General features: G+C 38.3%; 1 protein-coding gene across 4 annotated transcripts in view; it reads right to left on the bottom strand.

The window, feature by feature from the left end:
• Nucleotides 1-25,826, bottom strand: part of TTC23L (tetratricopeptide repeat domain 23 like) — a 61,484-nt gene that overhangs the window by 6,040 nt on the left and 29,618 nt on the right. The window contains exons 8-11 of one of the 4 annotated variants that reach the window (XR_004429791.1): nt 25,199-25,307; nt 12,415-12,542; nt 6,718-6,884; nt 4,709-4,790 (exon numbers count right to left, since the gene is read on the bottom strand). Coding sequence is in view for 2 of the 4 variants with exons in the window: in XM_033179325.1 (XP_033035216.1) it covers nt 4,708-4,790; nt 12,415-12,542; nt 25,199-25,307 (320 nt within the window). In the remaining 2 variants the exon portion in view is untranslated. Of the gene's footprint in view, nt 1-4,707; nt 4,791-6,682; nt 6,885-12,414; nt 12,543-25,198; nt 25,308-25,826 lie in introns of those variants that run through there. The other 3 variants (XM_033179325.1, XM_033179327.1, XR_004429792.1) reach the window with 3 other exon arrangements.

Raw genomic sequence — 25,826 nt, 5'->3', positions numbered from 1 at the left:
AAGTGGAAACCATCTTCCCTCAGGCACCCTAGACATCCTCCAAGATTATTCCTCTTGCCAATACTATTTAATAGCATTGCCATTCACCCAGTTGCCCAAGCTAGAAACGTCAACACTACCTTTGATTCCTGCCTCTATTAAACCTCACATCTGACTGGTCCTATGGTCTGTCAATACAGACCAATATAGCTTCTCGATCTATCCTCTACACATTCTTCCTACTACGGCTTTAGATAATTAAGGGTCTAAACATCTCTCCCTTGGACTATCGGATCTACCTCCTAACTGCTCTCCCCACTTCTCCCTAGGTACCATCTATCCTTCTCATTGCTGCCAGAGTTAATGTTTTAAAGCCAATAATTGGTCATGTCATATCCTGCCCAAAACTCTTTGATGGTTGCTTTCTGTCTACTAAATAAATCCTAAAGGCCTTAGCACAGCACATAAAAATTCCATAATCTTGCCCCAGTCTGTCTTTCCAAGCTCATGTCCAGCACATCCCTCCTCAAGTACCTTAAACTACAACCACTCGAGGTCACTTGCTTTTCTTCCGTGATATTGGGTATCTACACCACTATGCTTCTGTTCATGTAACTTGGAATACTCTCCTCTGGCTTCTTGTCTACTTGCTTGTGTCTACTTTTCTTCGAAGACCCTGCAACCCAGCCCCCAACCTATGCAGAGTTTCCACTCACATTTCTAGCCTCATGATTTATCACTTGCCCTTTTCCTTTACATTTCTATTAAAGACTTAATACAGACTAACTTTCATATAAGGTACTATATCTTAAACGTATTAGTATTTCTAATGCTTAAATGAGCTAGATATGTAAATGATTACAACTGAAGTACATTTGTGATTTAGGTAAAAGTTAGACTAAACAACCTGAAAGTTTATTTCCAAATCCGAGATTTTCTATGCCTTTTCTGTACACCAAAATTTTATTTGAGGCCCTTGCAACTATCATTTCACCTTGAAATTAACTCTGATTTCAAGGGGCCATTTCTACTTTAGCTTTTTTGCAGAGGCTTCAGAAGCCAAGAATTCGGGCTCCTAGCAATGAAAGTCCAGTGAGTGTAGTCAATGAGTTTCCGGAAGAGGTGAGGTAAGAAGCAGGAGAGTATATCGGAAAACTAGCAGAGTTCCAGGACATCTGGGATTGATTACTCCAGTGAGATGCCGAAGTCTGCAAAGAGAGCAATCCTTGCACTGGGTTTTGACATCTGGCTTTGGCAGTTTCCCCCATGGCTTTGCTCAGCAGTTCTTGAGGAATGAGATATGGGCTTGTTTTAGGGAAAGAAAAACCTTCTGCTACAGCAGAGTCCTTCAAAAGACTCTTCTTTTCCCCTTATATGGACTTTCTTGGTAGGTTTGGTTTCATTGTAACTTACAGAAAGAAAAGTAATTTCCAAGTACCTAAAGAAACTCACACCACCTAGGGTCTGAATTAGGTCTCCTAATTTTTCCTCCTTCTATGAATCATTTCAGATCACCTAAAAGACACAGTAAATACTGGAAGGCAAAGCAATCTCAGGCTACTGAAGAATGAGATTCCAGATATTCTGAAGTGTCTCTTTTTAAATACAAGCTGAGTAGAACTTCTCTTCAGTTTTGGGGAAACAGCATGCATTTTTTCTTTGAAATTTTACATTTTGTTCTTTTAGTTTCATTATTATTACTTTCAAAGCACAAAATCTACTTTAGATATGTTCAAAGATTCAAAATCTCAAAACTAACCTATGGTAATAGTGGCTAACAATTATCCCTGATTTCAAATATTCTGAACTATTGCCCTGAAAGAAAAAGGCAGTCTTCTGTGAAGAAGGGGAAGGAAGGGTGTTTTATGAACATTTATTGAGTGCATACTCTGCCAGGCACTGTACTATGCATGTTATAGACATGATTTTATTTAAAACTCACAACAATTCTATGTGGTTTATTATGATCTGGATGTTAGCAATGGAAAACAAGGTTCGAGGAGGTTAAGTCATTTGCCCAAGGTTACATACTTTGTGAGCGGAAAAGCCAGGTTAAGATCACAGGTCTGACTCCAGTAACGTATACGCTGTACCTGTTACTCTTAATATAAAACAATAATAGAGTGATACAAAGAAGCCTCTCATTTTAACATTCTGACCTATTATCCCTTGCACTTCAGATAGACAATAATTGTTATTATTACTATTTGTTATTAAGATCTCAACATTCATTGGGCATTTAAGACCTGCTAAGACCTTCCAGGCCCTGATCTAAGTCTTTATTATTTATGATTTCATTAACTTTCAGAAAACATACTTTTTGAGGAAAGTACTAATATTTTACTGATAAATAAATAGAGGCTGAGGGAGGTTAAGTCACTTCACCTAGGTCAGAGAGCTGAGTGATGGAGCCTGAGTTTTAAATCCAGGCAATCCTGGGTGCAGTGGCAGATGCCTGTAATCCCAGCTACTTGGGAGGCAGAAGCAGGAAGACTGTGTGGGCACAGAAGTTTGGACCAGCCTGGGCAACATAGAAAGACCCCATCTTTAAAAAAAAAAACTCCAGGCAGTCTGTCTTCAGATTGTAAGCTACACTTCCTATAGAGTCCAGATCCTGGCATTAGAGAGACCCAGATTAAAATTCTACCTTTGCCTCTCCCTGGATAAGTTAACTTCAGTAAATCAGTTTTCAGTTTTCCCATATGTAAAATGGGTTCTGAAGCCTTGCCTGCTGAACAGGTATCCTCACATGTATACTCAAATTCATCAAAGTCAGAATCTGTATTATATTAGTGAAAGGGCATTTTTGAAATCTGATCAACCCAGATTCAAATCTTACATTTACCAGCATCCTATGAACAAAGCACCCAACCTTTCTTTTTTTCTTTCTTTTTTTTTTTTTTGAGACAGGGTCTCAGTCTGTCACCTAGGCTAGAGTGCAGTGGTGCAACCATGGCTCACTGCAGCCTTGACCTCCTGACCTCAAGTTATCCTTCCACCTCAGCCTCCCAAGTAGCTGGGATCACAGACACATGCCACCACACCTGGCTAATTTTTATATTTTTTGTAGAGATAGGGCTTCACTATATTGCCCAGGCTGGTCTTGAACTCCTGAGCTCAAGCGATCCACCAGCCTCAGTCTCCCAAAGTGCTGGGAAAACTTTCTGAGCTTCGGTTTCATCACCTGAACATGGAAGATAAAAACACCCACCTAGGGAGGCTGAGGCGGGCGGATCAAGAGATCGAGACCATCCTGGCCAACATGGTGAAACCCCGTCTCTACTAAAAATACTAAAATTAGCTGGGCATGGTGGTGTGCACTTGTAGTCCCAGCCCCTCGCAGGAGAATCACTTAAACTCGGGAGGTGGAGGTTGCAGTGAGCCAAGATCACACCACTGCACTCCAGCCTGGCGACAGAGCAAGACTCCATCTCAAAAAAAGACAACAAAAAACCCACCTAATAGTGTGGTTTATGAATCAGAAAAAGTATATATAAATATATAATACAGTGCCAAGGAAATGGAAAAACTTCTACATTATAGTTATTAATATCTTTATGGTTATTGATTAAGAAAACATGCTTTCATATACACCAACAAGCAGGGAGCAAAGTTCCCCATTTTGCCCTGTGGCTGATCCTCTATATCCTCCTAACAGGAGTTACTGACAGAGGCTGGAGAACATTCTCCTCCGGGTAATGATAAAACAGGAGATAGCCTCCTGTGGGGGCCACCTCGGGTATGGCTCTGATTGAAGTGGGTGTGGAGAGGAGGACTCAATGTATTCTCCATGGCATGACCTTCTCCACCTGTCTAGCCTGGTGAACCTGGTGAGAAGGGGACCGATTATCAGCCACCACTGGTGAACACATTCGGGGTTCTAACTCTCAGCAGCAATGCACCTCTGTTAGGGGGCTCTCAGGGAAAAGCACATGGCCTTAGAGTCACACTTATTTGAGTCCAAATCTCCAAGACTGAGTGAATTTAGGCAAATTCTATTATAAAACATCAAGCTCCCTTCTGTTAAATGAGAGCTATCATACTGGGTATTTGTGAAGATTAAATTAAATACTTTATAAATAGGACCTATTTCAGTTTTATGAATTTGGTATAAACTCAAAAAGTTTTTGTTCTCTTCCCTCTTAGAACAGTTCGAGGTCAGTACTATTCTGAGATGAACAAATGTCAATGATATGCGTCATTGATAATGTCAAGGTTAAAGACTGAGGCAAGTCTATACAAAACTCTCTTTGACTTAAATTCTAAACATCTATAAAAAGAATCTGAAGAGGCTCTGTCATTATTAACTTTGGAGACTGTATCCTAAAAACTTGCCTTATGTTTAGGGACCTTGACTTTGTATGTTCAGCAAGAAAAATTATTTTAAGGTACTCATTTACTTTCTCTGAATCCATATGATACCTATCATACTGTGATCAGCTACAACCTTGTCTTGCAGGGCTTGTCTATAATGCTCAGCATTGAAAGGGATATTATAAATACTAAGTATTATTGCAGCAGACCCTATAACACTGGGTTCTATGAGACTGTAAGAAATCAACTAATTTTCCCAAGTATAGGATTTGGCCAAATTCATACACAGTAGGATTTTGCCTTACTAGCAAGAATGAAAGAGGTGAACCACCCCTACCTGGTTGAATTGGGAGAGGCCATGCCATGCATATATACACATTGATGACATGGCTGATGGCCAGGGCCAGAACTCACCTCTGCAACAGAGTAAGGAGGCTCTTTGTCTCCCTGCTTTTACTGTGTTCACCTCCATATACAAGGATTTGAATCATCAGACACTAGGTGAGGTGAGAAACAACAGGTTAAAGAGAATCAGATAGTAAGCACCTTAATTGCAAACCAAACTCAAGAAAGGACCAGCAGAACTGAGATCTTGTCACAAGTTTACATTTCAAACACCTACACTACATTTCATTTGTTTCCTAAGCTGATAACAAAGATGTAGCCTCTACCTAGGCTTATGGCATCCTAAATTTCCAAGTTAAATCCCTATTACAAATGGAGGATGTAGTCATGCTGTCTTAGTCCATTTTGTGTCTGGTGAGGGCCCACTTCCTGATTCATTGACAGCCATCTTCTTGCTGTAAACTCACATGGTGGAAGGGGCAAGGAAGCTCTTTGAGGTCTCTTTTCAAAGGGCACTAATCCCATTCATGAAGACTCTACTCCTGAGTCCTAGTCATCTTCTAAAGGTCCTATCTCCAGATACAACCACAGCGAATATTAGGTTTCAACATATGAATTTTGAAGGTACACAAGCATTCCATCAATTGCATATGCCATCAAAAATTCATTGCCAGGTAAAAATCTAAATGAGGCTCTCCTTACACTGATTTTGTGTGGAACATGGTAAATCCTTACAATGTATATGCTATGGTCTTTTTTTATTTCAGAACATTTGTCTTCAATGATACCTCTGATTACTGCTTCTATTCCAATCATAATTTCTTCAGAAATACATACAATTCTTTGGCTGAATCTCTACTTTGTCCTGCATACCAACTACTTTCTTATGAGATCCCTCTGTTCTTTCACTCTGCATTCTAAGAGAGCTTTTCAAGTTTGTTATATCAATCTTGATTCTTAAAATTGTCAGGATATTAAAACTGCCTCTAGAACTATTAAAAAAACAGATTCTGTACACTACTCGTAAAACTTCTAATTCAGGTGGTCTGGGGTGAGAGTCAGGAATTTGTTTTTGCTTGTTTTGTTTTGTTTCTTACTGACTGTGCTGCAATTCTAGATTTGAGAAACAATACTCCAGTATCACTCCATGTTAAGCATCTTTGTTATTTTCAATGTGGATTTGAATTTTATTAGACTTGTTTCCCTGGAACCCCTTCTCATTTCAGTCATCATTTTTCATTTCATCTCATTTCTTATCCTCAGATTATCATCCTTTCATTTCAAAGTTTTCTCTCCTTTCAGGCTTCTACCCCTATTACCCAGATGCCATCCGTGTGTTCATGCTTCCCTGGAAAAGCTATTCTGACTCCTATAACTTACTTTCAGGAGGCTTTCCCTTTCCCTGAATCTTCAAAATGAGTTCCCCTTTCTTCTGTTATTTACTATTTTCTGATCATATTAGGTTACCCTGAAATGAGATGAAAATCCCTGCAAACCTGATGTAGACTGCTTCTGACTCCACCCTCTGCTCACTTGAGTATTACTTGATCTTTACCAACTTTTCCTCTGACTTTGAAAAAACTTAGGCTTTATTTAGAGACATTGCCACCTATTTTACTAAGCCTTTAGATTCATTCTGTCAGTATACTGACTGGTTGAACACCTTTTGCCACACCCCCCTGCAAGGGAATGAGCTCTCTGGAAGGGGAATGAGTAAATGAGTACTTGGGTACGGATGGTTAAACAAGGTATTACTAATTCCACCCAACCTTGAAGTGCTTTCAAGAGATTCTGCCACTATCATACTTGGATTCCAAGATTAGGGTGTTACTCTTTTAAGACTCTTGTCCAGACATGGACTCAACAAAAGTTTCTGTGTCATATTCTCCCTCAGCACATCTAAGAAAGCAGACAATTTTCAAAAGATAACACATCACTTAAAAAAAGAAAAGGAGAGAGGGAATAAAATGGAAGAGAAGGGAAAATACATATATACATGCATGCATATGTACATACATCCCTCCTCACATCCTGCTTACAAGCCCAGGGGAAAATGTAACAAAACCAGTCAATAGTCACCTTTGTCAGGAGCTGAATTGCCTTTCTGGGCTCTCCTTTGGCAAAGCAGATCCTGCCCATGTTATACAAAGTTTCAGCCACATTTTTGCTATAGTCACTGTAGCTGAATACCTGGGAGTTTAACGAAGCCTTTAGCAGTCTGTAAGCCTCCTGAGGGATAAAACGTTCTTAAAAAAAAAAAAAAAAAAAATCAGCCTAGCAATTCCGAAGGAGCATGCTGGTTCTGTTCCCTGAGCTCTATGGAGAAGGCATTGTACCCAATGATGACATAACCCACCAGGATCAGTCTGCTGTGATGTGCCACCTAAGTACTTTGTATTAAGAATTAAAGTTCCAAGCTTGTAATTAATAATAGTTAATTCATATGATACTATTTAATCTTCATGGCTGCCCTACAAGAGAGGAACTGTTATTTTACAGCTGAAGGAATGGAAACTAGTAACAGCTAAGGATCTTGCCCCAGATCATACAGCCTGTGATTGGCAGTGGCAGAATTCCAACACTAGGCAGTCTGAATTCCACAGCCCTCACTCTTTTTTTGTTCACCTATTTTTTATTTCAAATTTTTCAAACCTTCAGAAAAGCTAAAAGAATAGCAAAATACCCATACAATTTTCACCTAGATTCACACATTGCTACAATTTTGCCACATTTGCTTTATTGTTTTCTCTTCTTAAAAAATAATGTCTCTCTCTCTATACATGCATACACACACATATTTTTATCGAAAATAAGTTGTAGTAATCAAGATACTTTACCCCTAAATGCTTTTTTTTTTTTTTTTTAAGAGACAGAGCCTCACTCTGTTGCTCAGGCTGAAGTGCAGGGGTGTGATCACGGCTCACGCAGCCTCGACCTCCCAAGCTCAAATGATCCTCCACCTCAGCCTCTTAAGTAGCTGGGACTACAGTTGCGCATCACTCTGCTCAGCTTATTTATTTATTTATATATTGTAGAGATAGGGTCCCACTGTGTTTCCCGGGTTGGTCATGAACTCCTGGGCTCAAGTGATCCTCCAACCCTGGCCTCCCAAATTACTGGAATTATAGACAGGCATGAGCCATCGCACGTGGCAACCACTAAATACTTAAGCATGTGTCTTCTTAGAACAAGAACACTTTCCTACATATCTACAATAACATTATCGTTCAATAAATCTTACATCAGTACAACAGCGTTTCCTAATATATGCTCCATGTTCAAATTTCCCAATTTTTCCAATAATGTTCTTTACACCTCCTTAAAATCTAGCATCTAATCATCATGCATTGCATTCAGTTTTCATGATTCTTTAATCTGTTACAGTTCTCCTGCCCTTTTGGTCTTTCATAACATTGACATTTTTGAAACGTCTAGGCCAGCTGTCTTTCAGCAAAGCTCTCACTGTTAACTACTTACTATACAGCAAAAATAAGTTAAGTATACACTGGAAATCATTCACAGGACAACAGTGCTCATACTCATTTGCCTTCCCAATGTGCTTTCTTTAGGGAAGGTGAAGAGGTATTATTGCTGGCTCTCTCAAGAACTGCACATCACCCACTCACTGCCTGAATTATCTATGTTGACAGGTGCAACAGAATGCTTCTTCAGAATTGGGTTGAACATGTAATCAGCATCCCTAATGTGGCATGTCAGAACAACAAACATAAAAGGGATGTCAATTGCTGCTTTCCAGAAAACACTGCCAATAAATCAGGAATCTGAAGGCTACTACTGTAATATTTTTGCATTTTTTAGAGTAGGAAAGCATGCATATAATTTATTATTTTCCTGTTTATTTTTTTCAGTGTATAAGTCTTTCACCTCCTTGGTTAAGTTTATTCCTAAGTATTTTATTCTTTTTGATGCTATTGTAAATGGAATTGGTTTTCTTACTTTCTTTTTCAAATTGTTCAATGTTAGTATATAAAAATGCAACTTTTTTTTTTTTTTTTTTTTTTTTTGAGACGGAGTCTTGCTCTGTTGCCCAGCCTGGAGTGCAGTGGCCGGATCTCAGCTCACTGCAAGCTCTGCCTCCCAGGTTTACATAATTCTCCTGCCTCAGCCTCCTGAGTAGCTGGGACTACAGGCACCCGCCACCTCGCCTGGCTAGTTTTTTTTTTGTATTTTTTAGTAGAGACGGGGTTTCACCGTGTTAGCCAGGATGGTCTCGATCTCCTGACCTCATGATCCGCCCGTCTCTGCCTCCCAAAGTGCTGGGATTACAGGCTTGAGCCACCGCGCCCGGCCGTGAAACTGATTTTTGTATGCTGACTTTGTTTCCTATAATTTAGTTGAATTTATTAGTTCAAACAGGTTGTGTGTGTGTGTGTGTGTGTGTGTGTGTGAGATCATTAGGGTTTTCTACATAACATCATGTCATTCTGTGAACAGAAATAATTTTACTTCTGTTCATATTTGGATGTTTTTTATTTAGCTTTCCTGCCTAGCTGCTCTGGCTAGTACCTCCAGTACTATGCTGAATAGAAGTGGTGAAAGTGGGCATCCTTCTTTCATTCCTGATCTTAAAGGAAAAGCTTTCAGTTTTTCACCATTAAGTATGGTATTAGCTGTAGGCTTTGCATACATGTATGGCCTTTATTATCTTGAGGTAATTTCCTTCTATTCTTTCTTTGTTGGCAGTTTTTCTTTTTCTTTTTTTTATTATCATGAAAATGTATTGAATTTTGTCCAGTGCTTTTTCTGGATCTCAGGGTATCATCTGATTTTTATCCTTCATTCTGTTAAGATAGTATATCTCATTGATTTTCATATGCCAAACCATTCTTATATCCCAGGGATAAATCCCACTTGGTGATGGCATATGACTCTTTTAACGTGCTGTTAAATTTGGTTTGCTAGTGTTTTGTTGAGAATTTTTGCATCTATATGCCTCAGGGATATGGACCTGTAGTATTCTTATAGTGTCTTTTTATGGCATTGATGACAAACTCATTCTCTGTTTTGTTTTTTGTTTTGTTTGTTTGTTTTTTGAGACAGGGTCTCTGTCACCCAAGTTGGAGTGCAGTGGCATGATCACAGCTCACTGCAGCCTCAACCTTCCAGGCTCAAGTGATCTTCCTGCCTCAGCCTCCCATGTATCTGGGACCACAGGTATGCACCACTGCTCCTAGCTAATTCTTTAATTTTTTTAGAGATGAGGGTCTCACTTTGTTGCCCAGGCTGGTCTCAAACCCCTAGGCTCAAGCAATCCTCCTGCCTCGGCCTCCCAAAGTGCTGGGATTACAGGTGTGAGTCTCCATGCCCAGCCATGATTGTCATTTTGATGAATTACTGGAAGAAGGTGGTTCCAGATAAATGAGTTTTATTTTTTATCCATGGCAGATTAAACTACTTACCAAAATATATATGTGTGTGCATGTGTATGTGTCTGTGTATTCCATGGGAACAATTCCCAAATCTTGTGAGTTTTTGTTATGGTCCTCTAGGACAGGCCTAGAGCCTCACATGAAGCTTGGAGGCAGGGGAATGAGCTATTTTTAAATATGGGAAATGTATCATAAAATTCAGCAGTTTCATTCAAAAGTGACCGGCATCTTCTATGTGCCAGTTAGTGTTTCAGGCATTGAGGACACTGCAGTGAACAAAACAAAAAAAACTTCCTGCCCTCATGGCACTTGCTTCCTAATGGTAAAGCTGACCTGTCCATAGTCCTGCTTATGGTTTAGATTTGGAGCCACCTGGCACTCAGGTACTTTGGTAGCTTTGTCCAGGAGCTTGGTGTACTAGAAGTACTTGGTTAGAAGCAGAGGATTATCAGGCATTGGTACTGGTGGTGGTACTGTTGGTTTATCATAACCAAGGTCATGATATTCACTGCACCAGACTATAACAGGGATAAGCTATTAAATTCTGGCAAAGTATTTTCACATCTTTGAAAAGAAAATTAATTATTAGATCAACCCATGGCATTGGGATCTCACGTTAATCTTCTGAACCGACCAGGTGTGGTGGCTTACGCCTGTAATCTTAGCATTTTGGAAGGCCAAGGCAGGCGGCTCACTTGAGGTAGGAGTTCGAGACCAGTCAGACCAACAGGATTAAACCCCGTTTCTACAAGAAATACAAAAATTAGCTGGGCGTGGTGGTGGGCACCTGTAATCCCAGCTATTCCGGGAGGCTGAGGCACAAAAATCGCTTGAACTTGAGAGGCAGAGGTTGCAGTGAGCTGGATCGTGCCACTGCACTCCAGCCTGGGCAACGGAGTGACTCTATCTCAAAAAAAAAAAAAATCTTCTAAACCAACAGAAAATATCATAGCCACAGAAAAAAAGGTTGCAAATCATTATAAGGTTTTCGTCTTTACAAATGGCAATTAAAATTGAAATAAAGAAAATGTCACCATTTATAAAAATGTCTAGATAAGATATAAAAAACTTTTTTTCATTCCTGGAATAAATTTTTACTTACTATGTGCCTATAACTCTACTCTTAAACTGGTTTTTACATGGCCAATAAGACCATGTCAAATCTATCCATATTTCTCACTCGCCTGAGGAAGTATAAAGTTGGCTTGGTCAGATCAAAGTCATGTGGGATCTTATGACAGACAAAGATCTTCACTGTGTTCATGCTGCACTGAATATATAAAGTTCAAGTCAAAAGGTTTTGAATGATAGCTTAGACTCATGGGACTTCTAAGTAAAAAGGTCACCAATAGCAATTATTTTCTATAACTTTTTAAAATGTGAAAACAAAATTGCTGCTAATAAAAACCTATCAGATCAAGAGAAAACCACTACCGCAAAAGAAAAGAACTAGTAGCTAGATCCAAAGATGGAAGCCAATTTTGACTTAAAATATTAAATACAAAGCCAGAGATTACATGTGTCCTGCATCTGAAGGATCTCATGTATCAAGATACAAGAAAAATGTTTTTTTACTAATATTCCAAGCCACCTAAGCCCTGTGTATTATTCCTAATTTTATTTTATTTTTTTTTCTCCAAACAAAACAGGCTTTATTTAGATCACCAAAAATAACATTTTACAGAAAGGGAACCATAACATTACATAACAAAGTATAGCTGTAAAATTTCAAACAAGAAAGGCAATGCTGGCAGGACATGGTGGCTCACTCCTGTAATCCCAGCGCTGTGGAAGGCTGAGGCGAGTGGATCACCTGAGGTCAGGAGTTCAAGACCAGACTGGTCAACATGGCGAAACCCCATCTCTACTAAAAATACAAAAATTAGCTGGACATGGTGGTGCACGCCTGTAATCCCAGCTACTCGGAAGGCTGAGGCAGGCAAATTGCTTGAACTCAAGAGGCAGAGGTTGCAGTGGGCCGAGATCGCCCCACTGCACTACAGCCTGGGTGACAGAGAGAGACCTTATCTCAAAAAAAATTTTTGTCAGAGAGGGAACCATTAGAAGCAAACATGTAGCTGCGAATTTTCTTTTGCCATCAATATCGAGTCCCTCTAAAATACTTTGAGCCTACTTTGCAGTTTCCAAGTACAAACTAAACCTTGTTGGACAGAGTTGCTCAGTTTCATCAAAAGAATGAAACCAATTTGCAAAAAAAAAAAAAAAAAAACTTTGGTTAATGCTAACAAATAATGAAACAATGTGTTTCTTGCCTAGTTTTATCTGGGACCTATCTGATCTCCAGTATCTGAACTGTAAGATGAAAAATGCTCTTGTGATCTAATAAACAAACTAGCAATTCTGTTTATGCATTGATCATATTTACCTGTTTTTCTCCATTTTGGACAAGCCATTTGCAAAATTCTTCGGTGGTGCTCAGTGTTCCAAAATCCTCTGAGCCCAGTGTTGCTTGATATGCATTGATACTTTTTATGAAATATGTCTCAACAGCATCTGGAAAAATGGAAACAATTATTTAAGGCAAGCTGCTAACCTTTACAAATGTCTAATATCAGCTTTGGCTCAACTGACATTTTCATGCGTAAAGTCCATGCTTGTTCTCAAGCCAGGTCTCATAAGGACTCTTTAAAAGTCTAAGATGTTTTTTGTTTGTTTGTTTGTTTGTTTGAGATGGAGTCTCACTCTGTTGCCAGGCTGGAGTGCAGTGGTGCAACCTGGCTCACTGTAACCTCTGCCTCCTGGGTTCAAGCGATTCTCTTGTCTCAGCCTCCCGAGTAGCTGGAACTACAGGTGCGTGCCACCACGCCCAGCTAATTTTTGTATTTTCAGTAGAGATGGGGTTTCACCATGTTGGCCAGGACAGTCTCAATCTCTTGACCTCATGATCCATCCACCTCGGCCTCCCAAAGTGCTGGGATCACAGGTGTGAGCCACCGCGCCCAGCCCTAAAATGTGATTTAATGGCATCAGATGATGTTTTGGTTTTTATTCTCCTTATAAAATCCATGGAATTTTTTGTAGCAAAAAAGAAAGCTTCTGTCTGAATAGCCTTATTATGCTAATATTGTAAATAACTACCATATTAAACTCCCAGGTATATTGCAAGACTATATTTTTAGCTAAATAAAACTCTGATAGTGAGTAAGGTTTACTGAAGTTCCTGTTTGGGGCGTTGGGAGGGAGTAAGTTGTGATTTTATAAGTATTTTAAATATATAGTTGTTACGGCTTGAAAATTTAATTTTAATGCTGTGTCTTTCCAAACATAACACATGTTTATATCAATCTAGAAAATACATAGAAACAATGGGAAAATTTTGCCAATACCATACTTTTCTTGTGTGTAAACTTATGGAGTACAAGTACAATTCTGTAACATGTATAAATTGCATAGTAGTCACAGCTTTTAGGGTATCCATCACCCAAATAACGTACATTGTACTCATTAATTTCTCATCATCCACCCCCCCATCACACTCTTATGAGTCTCCATTATCTATCACTGCACTAAGCCCATGTGCACACATTTTTTAGCACCCATTTATGAGTGAGAAACTTGATACTTGACTTTCTGTGTCTGGCTTGTTTCACTTAAGATATTGACTTTCAGTTCCATCCATTTTGCTGCAAAAGACATGATTTCATTCTTTTATGACTGAATAGTATTCTACTGTGTATTTATACCACATTTTCTTTATCCAGTCATCCACTGATGAATACTTAGATTTATTCTGTTATCTTTGCTATTGTGAATAGTGCTGCGATAAACATACAAGTGCAGGAATCTTTTTGACACATACCTTTCTTTTCTTTTGGGTAGATGCCTAATAGTGGGATTCCTGGATCAAATAGTCGTTCTATTTTTAGTTCTTTGAGAAATCTCCATATTGTTTTCTATAGAGGTTGTACTAATTTACATTCCCACCAACAGTGTAGAGAGTTCCCTTTTCTCTGCACCCTCACCAACATCTGTTTTTTGTTGTTTTGTCTTTTTCGTAACAGCCACTGTGACTAGGGTAAGATGATTTCTCATCTATATTGTCTTGATTGCTGTGGTGTTTTTAGTAAGTCTTGAAGTTGGGTAGTGTCAGTCCTCCAACTTTGTTCTTCAATGTTGTTGGTTATTCTGGCCTCTCCATGTAAACTTCAGAATCAATTTGCTAATATCCAAAAAATAACTTGCTGAGATTATTATTGGAATTGAGTTGAATCGATAAATAAAGTTGGAAGAACTGACATCTTGACTACTGAGTCTTCTTATCTATGAACATGGAATAGATATTAAATAAAGATATCTCAGTTTACTTTAGTTCTTTGATTTCTGTTTTTTTCTTTTTGAGATGGGGCTCACTGGTTTGCCCAGGCTGGTCTCAAGCTCCTGATCTCAAGCAATTCTCCTACCTCAGCCTCCCAAGTAGCTAGGACTACAGGAGCACACCACAATACCTGGCTAGTTCTTTGATTTCTTGCATCAGAGTTTTGTTGTTTTCCTCACATATATTTCACAAATATTTTGCTAGATTTATACCTAATTTTTTCATTTCTTGGAGTGCTAATGTCAATGGTATTGTTTTAAATTTTAAATTTTACTTATTCATTGTTGGTATATAGGAAAGTATTGACTTCTGCATATTAAACTAGTATCCTGAATCTTTTCTATAATCACTTATTAATTCCAGATTTTTTGTTGATTCTTTCAAATTTTCTAATCAATGTCATCTGCAAATAAAAAGTTATATTTCTTCCTTCACAAATATTATAGTATAGTTTTTATTTCATTTTCTTCTCTTATTCCATTAGCTAGGTCTTCCATTATGATGCTGAAAAGGAGTGGTGAGAGGAAACTGCCTTGTTCCCAGTCTTAATAGAAAAGCTTCTAGTTTTTCACCATTAAGAATAATGGTGTTGACCGGGCACAGTGGATCACACCTGTAATCCTAGCACTTTGGGAGGCCGAGTTTCACCTGAAGTCAGGAGTTTGAGACCAGCCTGGCCAACATGGCGAAACCCCATCTCTACTAAAAATATAAAAATTAGCCAGGCATGGTGGGGGGGTGCCTGTAATCCCCGCTACTCAGGAAGCTGAGGCAGGAGAATCACTTGAACCCAGAAGGCAGAGGTTGCAGTGAGCTGAGATCACACCATTGCACTCCAGCCTGAGTGACAAAAGTGAAACTCTGTCTCAAAAAACAAAAAAACGAACAATGGTGTTAGGTGCAGGTTTTTTTGTAGATGTGACTTATCAGGCTGAGGAAATCCCCCTGTATTCCTAGTTTGCTGAGAGTTTTTATCATAAATGAGTGTTGGATTCTTCCAAATGCTCTTTCTGCATCTATTGATATGATCATGCAATTTTTCTTCTTTAGCGTGTTGGTGTGATGCATTAATTGATTTTCAAATGCTGGACTGGCCTTGCATACCTGGGATAAATCCCAATTGACTGTAGTGTATAATTCCTTTTACGCATTGATGGATCCAACTTGCTAATGTTTTGTTAAGGATTTTTGCCTCTATGTTCACGAGATGTATTGATCTGCAGTTTTCTTTTTTTTTTTTTTAATCTTGATAATTTTTTAAAAATTATACTTTAAGTTCTGGGGTACATGTGCAGAATGTGCAGGTTTGTTACTAGGTATACATGTGCCATGGTTGTTTGCTGCACCCATCAACCCGTCATCTACATTAGGTATTTCTCCTAATGCTACCCCTCCCCTAGCCCCTGACAGGCCCCTATGTGTGATGTTCCCCTCCCTGCGTTCCTGTGTTCTCACTGATCTATAATTTTCTTTTAATATCTTTGTCTAATTTTGGAATTAGGGTAATGTTGGCTTCATAGATTGACTTAAAAATAGTTACTCTGCTTCTATCTTTTGGAAGAGATTGTCAAGAATTGTTATATGTTTGGTAGAATTCACTAGTGAACCCACATGGGATGGTTATTAATTATTGATTCAATTTCTTTAATAGAAATGGATCTGTTCAAATGGCTTAGTTTTTCTTTTTTTTTTTTTTTTTTTTTTTTGAGATGGAGTCTCGCTCTGTCGCCCAGGCTGGAGTGCAGTGGCGCAATCTCGGCTCACTGCAAGCTCCGCCTCCCGGGTTTACGCCATTCTCCTGCCTCAGCCTCCCGAGTAGCTGGGACTACAGGCGCCCACCACCTCGCCCGGCTAGTTTTTTGTACTTTTTAGTAGAGACGGGGTTTCACCGTGTTAGCCAGGATGGTCTCGATCTCCTGACCTCGTGATCCACCTGTCTCGGCCTCCCAAAGTGCTGGGATTACAGGCTTGAGCCACCGCGCCCGGCCGGCTTAGTTTTTCTTATGTGAGTTTTGGCAGAATGTATCTTTCATGAGAGATTGACCTATTTCATCTAGGTTATTGAATTTGTGAACCTAGAGGTTTTCATAATATTCCTTTATTGTCCTATTAATGTCCATTGGATCTGTAGTGATGTCTCTTGTTTCATTTCTCATAATAGTAATTTGTGTAGCAAAGACTTGGAATCAACCCAAATGTCCATCTGTGACAGACTGGATTAAGAAAATGTGGCATATATACACCATGGAATACTATGCAGCCATCAAAAAGGATGAGTTTGCGTCCTTTGTAGGGACATGGATGCAGCTGGAAACCATCATTCTTAGCAAACTATCACAAGAAGAGAAAACCAAACACCGCATGTTCTCACTCATAGGTGGAACTGAACAATGAGATCACTGGGACTGGGGAAGGGGAACATCACACACTGGGGCCTATCATGGGGAGGGGGGAAGAGGGAGGGATTGCATTGGGGAGTTATACATGATATAAATGATGAATTGATGGGTGCTGACGAGTTGATGGGTGCAGCACACCAACATGGCATAAGTATACATATGTAACAAACCTGCACGTTATGCACATGTACCCTAGAACTTGAAGTATAAAAAAAAAAAAAAAAAAAACTCTCCAAAAAAAAAAAAAAAAATAGTAATTTGTGTCCTGTCTTTTTTCCTCAGCCTGGCTAGAGGTTTATCAATTTCATTGATCTATTGAAAGAATCAACATTCAGTTTTGTTTTCTTCATTGACTTCCTGTTTTTAATTTCATTGATTTCTACTGTAATTTTTATTACTTTTTTCTTCTTACTTTGGAATTAATTTGCTCTTCTTTTTCTAGCTTCCTGAGGCAGAAACTTAGATTATTGATTTTAGATCTCTTTTCCAATATACAAATTCAATGCTACAAATATCCCTCTAAGCACTATTTTTGCTGCATCCCACAAATTTTACATTGTTTTCGTTTTCAAAAAAAAAGTTAATTCAAAACATTTTAAAGTTTCTCTTGAGATTTCTTTTTATCCCACACATATGTGGGATATGTGTTGTTTAATCTCCAAGTATTTTGGGATTTTCCAGGTATCTTTCTGTTATTGATTTCTAGTTTAATTCCACTGTGGTCTGAGAGCAGACATTGTACATTTTCTATTCTTCTAAATTTGTCAGGGTGTGTTTCATGGCCCAGCATGTTGTCTATCATGGTGAATGTTCCATGTGAGCTTGGGAAGAATGTGCACTCTGCTATCGTTTGGATAGAGTAGTCAATAGATGCTAATTGTATTAAGTTGATTGATGGTGCCGTTGAATTTGATTATGTCCTTAACTGATTTTCTGCCTGTGTGTTTGTCCATTTCTGATACAAGGGTATGATGGCTAATACTGAGTGTCTTGATTGGACTGAAGGATGCAAAGTATTGATCCTGGTTGTGTCTGTGAGGGTGTTGCCAAAGGAGTCAGTGGGCTGGGAGAGGCAGACCCACCCTTAATCTGGGTGGGTACAATCTAATCAGCTGCCACTATGGCTAGGATAAAAGCAAGCAGAAGAATGTGAAAAGATTAGACTGGCTTAGCCTCCCAGCCTACATTTTTCTCTCATGCTGGATGCTTCCTACCCTGAAACATCAGACTTTGGGACTTGGACTGGCTTCCTTGCTCCTCAGTTTGCAGATGGCCTATTGTGGGACCTTGTGATCCTGTGAGTTTAATACTCCTTAATAAACTCCCCTTTATATATACATATCTATGCTATTAGTTCTGTCCCTCTAGAGAACCCTAATACAAGGGGTGTTCAAGAGTACAACTATGATAGTGAATCATCTATTTCTTCTTACAGTTCCATCATTTTTTCCTCAAATATTTTGAAACTCTTGTTAGGCATGTACACATTAAGGATTGTATGTCTTCTTGGAGAACTGACCCCTTTATCATATGTAATGCCCCTCTTTATCCCTGATAACTTTCCTTGCACTAAGTTTGTTCTGGCTGAAACTAATATGGCTGCTCTTGCATTCTTTTGATTAATGTTAGTATAGTGTATCTGTCTCCATCCATTTCCTTTTAATCTATGTGTGTCTTTATATTTAGAGTGGATTTATTGTAGACAGCATATAGTTGGGCCTTGTTTTTTGATCGCTCTGAAAATCTTTCTTTAAATTGGTTTATTTAGACCACTGATGTTTAAAATAATTGTTAATATAGTTGGACTAATATTTACCATATTGTTACTTTTCTATTTGTTGTCCTTTTTCTTTGTTTTTGTCTTTTACTCTTTTCCTGCCTTTTGTGGTTTTGCTTTCTAAATTTATTTTTTTATTTTATTTTTGTAGAGACAAGATTTCATTCTGTCTCCTAAGCTGGAGTGCAATGTTGTGATCATAACTCACAGCAGCCTCGAACTCCTGGGCTCAAGCAATCCCCCCACCTCTGCCTCCTAAGTAGCTAGAGTTACAGGCACAAGCCACTGCACCCAGCTCCTTTTGTGGTTAAATTGAACATTTCATATATTCCAGTTTCTCCTTTCAGCATATCAGTTACACTTTTTTTTTTTTTTAAACTCTTTTTAGTAGTTGCCCTGGAGTTTTCAATACACATTTACAACTATTCCAAGTTCACTTGCAAATAACACTATACAGTACCTTATAATAACAAAATAAGCCTAATCCCTGCCTTCTGCTCCTAATCACTGTTGTCATTCATTTACATGAGAATTCATAATTGAATACACTGTTGCTATGATTTTGAACAAACTTATTTGTTAGATTAAGAATAGGAAAAATGAGGTTTTTATTTTATGATCACATTTCTTCTCCAGTGCGCTTCCTTTCCTTATGTGCCTATGGATTTCTGTATCATTTTCCTTTGCTCTGAAGAAATTCTTTTAGCATTTCTTTAAGGAAAGTCATGGTACGGTTCCTGTGGAGATATATTTCCACTCTGGTACATTGTGATTCTCTTTATTTTGCTATCTCTCCAATATGTGGGGCACTGGTTTGCCATGTGACCTCAGTTCTCTATGACAGATCTAAGAGGAGTTAATTTTGCATTTTGCTTTTTACTTGTTTGGATGAAGTGATGACTTCCAAACTCCTGATATACCAGAACAGAAACCAGAAGTTTTGCTCAGATTTTAGTGCTTATTATTTTTAATCTGGATTTCTGGGGTTCACTCTTGTGAACTTAGTGTTGACCCACTGATTTGGGCAGAGGTTGTGCTTAAATACCTTCAGCCTATTAGTCGCCCATCCTGTCAATTGATCTGCATGTAGACGAAAATGCATTCCAAGCTCTCCCATATTTCAAGTCTTCTTTGGTTGTTACTCTTTATTAGGCTCCCAAGTATCTCCTGCAGATGTATATATAGTTTTGTGGGTATCCAGGGATGTGGGGAGAGCTCATTTAGCCCTTCTGTGGTCTCCCCATTAAAATTTCTGATGCCACTCACACCAACCAGGACAGCAACTTCAGGATAGTGTCAACATGCAGACTTTCCTCTTCATTTCCTCCAGAGTTTGCCCCGTTTATCTGATAAACCTGTGGGTTTTTATCCCTTTCATTATATTAAGTCTGCCTCCAATGCCAGCAAAGCTGCCGGTTCTCCTGTGCAGCCCATGGCGATAACATTGCAATTCTCATGGACCTGTCTGGGGCAGTGGATGGAAGCAGCCCCAGGCAGGACGGCCACAGATTTTCTCTTTTCTCAAAGCTCCAGCAGTTTTTTCAAAATAAATCCTTTGCAATTTGTTCTCTTTATCTACTTCCAGCACTATCAAATAGTTGTTTATGATCGTTTTATTCAGTTTGTGTGACTGTATGTGTGGATATGATTTACAGACCTCTTCACAAAGTCAGTGTCTAGTGTCTGTTTACATTTTGATGAAATCTTACTTTGTAGTTTAATGTTTACCTAAATGTAACTATAAACAATAGTATTATTTTGTGTGTCCTAAAAATGCAGCTGTTTTTCCTTAATACTTTTTAAAAATTAACCTTGATATCTACAGGTATAGTCCGGTCCTTTTTTTTTTTTTTAATTTTTTGAGACATAGTCTCTCTCTGTCGTCCAGGCTGGAGTGCAGTGGTGCCATCTCAGCTCACTGCAAGCTCCGCCTCCCGGGTTCACGCCATTCTCCTGCCTCAGCCTCCTGAGTAGCTGAGACTACAGGCGCCCGCCACCATGCCCGGCTAATTTTTTTTATTTTTATTTTTGTATTTTTCAGTAGAGATGGGGTTTCACTATGTTAGCCAGGATGGTCTCGATCTCCTGACCTCGTGATCCGCCCACCTCGGCCTCCCAAAGTGCTGGGATTACAGGTGTGAGCCACCGCACCTGGCTTTTTTTTTTTTTTTCTTGAGACGGAGACTGGCCCAGGCTGGAGTGGAATGGCGGGATCTCGGCTTACTGCAACTTCCGCCTTCTGGGCTCAAGTAAGTCTCCTGTCTCAGCCTCCCCAGTAGCTGGGATTACAGGCGCACACCACCAAGCCCGGCTAATTTTTATATTTTTAGTAGAAACGGGGTTTCACCATGTTGGCCAGTATGGTCTGAAACTTCTGATCTGAGGTGAAACACCTGCCTCGGCCTCCCAAAGTGCTGGGATTACAGGCGTGAGCCACTGTGCAGGGCCCAAGTCCAGTCCTTTTAACAACTACAAAATTCCATGTAGTGAATACACCAAATTTTCCTCTTACTTATCGATAAATATTTGGGTTATTTTTTACAGTTACAACTAGTGACACAGTGAACATCTTTATTCATGTTTGCTTTAAATTTTACTAGACATTATCAAATTAGTCTCCAAATTTAATATCAATTGACACTCACTCCTACTAGTAATGAATAAACATACCCATTTACCCATAATTTGCCAACTGCAAATTTATATTTTTAAACTTTTAAAATTTTCACATAGGATGGGTGAAATTCTGATCTTGCATTTTTAAAGATACATACCATTTTAAGATGTGTGACATCCTGCCAAATTGCTCTCCAGAGTTTTTATCAAATCTCATCAATCCTAGTGTTATCATTTTTTAAAATTTTGACAATTTGGTAGACAAAAACAGTAACTTTGCTTTTATTTTTTAATTACTAGTATGAAACTTTTTCCACATGAATTTTGGCCTTATTTATTATTTTTAGAGACAGGGTCTTACTGTGTTGCCCAGGCTAGAATGCAGTGGCAGGCTTACAGTTCACTGCAGACTTGAACCCTTAACTCAAGTAATCCTCCCATTTCAACCTCCTGAGTAGCTAGGACCATAGGCACGTGCTACTACACCCAGCTTTTCTTTATTTTGTGGAGATGGAGCCTCAAAATTCCTGGCTTCAAGTGATCTTCTCATCTTGGCCTTTGTATTTATTTTTTATCCGGGCCTTGGTACTTTTTTAAAGCCTATTTTTTTCTATGTAAATATAAATTTTAGCTCTTACATTTAGGACAATGATCCATTATTAATGTTTGTGTATGGCATGAGCAAGAGTCCAATTTTTTTTTTTGGCATGTGGTATCCAGTTGTTCCAGTATTATTGTTTTAAAGACTATCCTTACTATATTGAATTACTTTTGCACATTTATCAAAAATTAATTGGCCATAATTATATGGGTCTATTTCTGTACTCCACTGTGTTCCAATGACTCTGATCTCTTTGTCTGTCCCTTCACCAATATACCACATTCTCTTGATTACTGCTTTATAGTAGATCTTAAAATCAGGTACTATGATTCCTCCAACTATATACTTTTCCAAAACCATTTTAGCTATACTAATTTATTTGCTTTTTCACACAAATTTTAGAGTCAGCTTGTCTATATTTACAAACGCTTCTGTTGGGATTTTAATTATAATTATGTTAAATCTGCAGATCAATCTTGGAAGACTGATATCTTTACTATATTTTCTTCCAGTCCATACATAGTATATCTATTTATTTAGGTCATCTTTAATTTCTTTCATCAGTTTTGTAGTTTTCAGCACATAAATACTGTACATATTTTGATAGATTTATACTAAATATTTCATTTATAGGGATGGGGCTATTGTGGTTTTTTAAAAAATTTTGTTTCCAGTTGTTCGTTGCTACTATATAGAAATACAATTAAGTTTTGTGCATTGACCTGGTATCCTGTGACCTTGCTAAACTTAAACATATTAGTTCTAGGATTTTTGTAGATTATTTCGCATTTTCTACAGAGACAATCATTTTGACTGCAAATAGGGACTATTTTATTTTTCTTGCCTTCTTGCATTTGCTGGACTTCAAGTACTATGCTGAATAGGAGCAGTGAGAGTGAACATCCTTGCCTTGTTCTTGATCTTGAGGGGTAAAGTACTCAGTCTTTCACCACTAAGCATGAAATTAACTGTAGGGTTTTTTGTAAATGCCTTTTATCAGATTAAGGAAGTTCCTTCCATCATGAATGGATGTTGAATATTGTCACACGCTTTTTCTGCAACAACTGATAAAATCAGGCGCTTTCCATGACTGGACTGTTAATATGGTAGAGGTACACTGACTGAAATTTGAATATTAAACCGGTGTGACATCCTCAAGAAAAAAACTTCACTGATCACAGTGGTCTGTGACCATACCACCCTAAACACACCAGATCTAATTTGATCATGGTATGTTATTTATATATTGCTATATATTTTGTTGCTTTTTTCATCTACACCCATGAAAGGTCTTGATCTATAGTTGTCTTGTTTTTTTCTTATAATGTCTTTGCCCAGTTTTGATATCAGGGTAATGCTGGCCTCATAAAATTAGCAAGTGTTTTCATCTCTTCTGTTTTCTCAGACAGATTATGTAGAATTTTGTGTTATTCCTTCTTTAGATGTTACATAGAATTCCCCAGTGAAATCATCTGGGCCTGGAGATGTCTTTCTTAAAAGATTAACTACAAATTTATTAAAAAGAAATAGTTACGGGTCCATCCAGGTTGTTCATCTTGACTACATTTTTTTTACTTTTATTTATGGTACTTTGTGACAGATAGAAACTTTAGACCTGTACTCCACTGTGTTCCAATGACTCTGATCTCTGTGTCTGTCCCTTCACCAATATACCACAGTCTCTTGATTACTGCTTTATAGTAAATCTTAAAATCAGGTACTATGATTCCTCCAACTGTATGCTTTTCTAAAACCATTTTAGCTATCCTAATTTCAAACTCTTCTTTTATGGTATGTCTTTGTGTGCTTAGAAAAGTTCTTTCCTCCAATTTTTAATTTTAGTATTTGTATTCCAGTACTATATTTTCTTCTCGTTAATTTACATTTTTAGTTTTGATGCATAAAATGTTAGTCCACCTGGAATTTAGTGAATGATATAGAAATCTATATTTTTTTTTTTTTTTTTTTTTGAGACGGAGTCTTGCTCTGCCGCCCAGGCTGGAGTGCAGTGGCCGGCTCTCAGCTCACTGCAAGCTCCGCCTCCCGGGTTCACGCCATTCTCCTGTCTCAGCCTCCCGAGTAGCTGGGACTACAGGCGCCCGCCTCGTCGCCCGGCTAGTTTTTTGTATTTTTTAGTAGAGACGGGGTTTCGCCGTATTAGCCAGGATGGTCTCGATCTCCTGACCTCGTGATCCGCCCGTCTCGGCCTCCCAAAGTGCTGGGATAAGAGGCTTGAGCCACCGCGCCCGGCCAGAAATCTATATTTTTAAAGTTAAAAATTAGTATATAAGAAAAGGATGAAGTGGCCTTGAAATCTCTCAACTCTATAAACATAAACATTTGTTTTTTCACACTTTAAAAAAAAGCTAAAATTTGTACATATTCACAGACTAAATTTCTTATAACCACAAAGACTACTTTTAAAAAGCTCAAGTATATATGGAGAATATATACTGTGAATATAGATGAGGAAATCTTAAAAGGAGAAAGATGACTAGCTGAAAAACAAAGAATCAGGAAGTCTTCAATGGATATTTATGCTTAAAAAATAATTAAAAGAATAATTAAAAGAAAAAATGTTTAATGACATGGGGAATACAAGCATTGAAAAAAATAGGATGCAAAGCTTTCTCTATAATTCTGTCCATCTCTCTAACTGGGAAATAACATACACAAAAAGGTTACTTTTATAAGCAAAGAAAACAGACAGTTTTAAAATGATCAAATTACATTCTTCATGAAGCCTAAATTCCTCCTGACAGGCCACTGAATCCATCAGTGTCCATTAATCTGATCAAGCCAGCAGAGAATGATACATTGTCCTCCCTCACTGGTTCATTTGTGTCTCTCCCAAAGACACCCACTTTCAAAAAGATGACCTTGCCAGACAAAGAACTATTGTTGAAGCATAAATTAATCAGTTGGCTTTCTCTGTAACCCCCAGTATCTAACTATTGAATATAGGTCAAGAAAATGCTGCTAACAAACATTCTCTCTTGCAAACCAGAGGAAAAGAGTCAAGGAGACTGAAAGTGGAGGAGGAGATGGGGAACCAATGCTTTACTCATTTATCACTGGATTTCCTCATCTACTGATACTGCACAGCCACTTGCACAGTATGTGTGATATCTACTAGTTAAGAAGATGAATCTTGCTGAGATGCAAAATAAATAAAGGATATAGAAATCAGATGATTTATTTGTTTCTGACATTCCAACAATGTGGAAATCAGATGATTTATTTGTTTCTGACATTCCAACAAATGTGGAGGTATATTATCAGGTTTAAATTAATGTGTAATTGATTTTGTATGAGACTGCGACTCACCTAATCTTTCCATTACAGGAATAAATAGCTAATTAGAATAGTAGATAGACTATTTGCCAATGTGCTTCCCTCATGAGACTGGGAAATAACTTCAAGGCTACCTCTTTTACCTACCCCTGTGCTGGGCCTCTCCAGACATGGCATAAGCTTTGGCCAGTAACGTACTCGTTTCTGCAGTTTTGGGGCTGACTTCAGTGAACAAAGAAACACAGATAGAATGAGCCTGGAATAAAGAAAGTCATGACAAGGTAAGCACCCAAATGACAGTGTTCACTGTGGATTTAGATGAGAGGTGAGTTTGAGTCCCAGCTCCGCCACTTCCTAGCTATGAGTCTTGTGCAAGTTAATGTCACCTTCATTCATAGAAGGAATATATAATTCCCACTGTTTAGGGTTTGGGAAAGATTAAGTGAGATGGTGTATGCAAAGCACAGGGCACAGTACTCATCACATTGTAAGTTCTCAATAAATGTTAGCTAGTATAATTTTTATTAGATTTCATAGCAAAAATAAAGTCATAACCTTAGCTCAGTCTCACTAGACTGAACTCCAGTTTCGAAGGCATTCTTATAAATGTAAATCAGGGATAACTGGAATAGTACTTGTTACAAAAACTTGTTGTAAATATTAAATAAATTAATGGTTAATACATGTAAAGTGGTTAGAACACCACCCAGCATATAGTAAGCACTAAAAAAGTGTTAGATTTTATATTATTTGTGCTAAAATGGAAGGAGTAACA

The sequence above is a fragment of the Trachypithecus francoisi genome, unplaced genomic scaffold (genome assembly GCF_009764315.1).
Source record: "Trachypithecus francoisi isolate TF-2019V2 unplaced genomic scaffold, Tfra_2.0 Lachesis_group2, whole genome shotgun sequence".
In the NCBI taxonomy this organism is placed as follows: Eukaryota; Metazoa; Chordata; class Mammalia; order Primates; family Cercopithecidae; genus Trachypithecus; species Trachypithecus francoisi.
The sequence above is the reverse complement of the archived record's forward strand: the minus strand, read 5'-3'. Positions and strand labels throughout refer to the sequence as shown.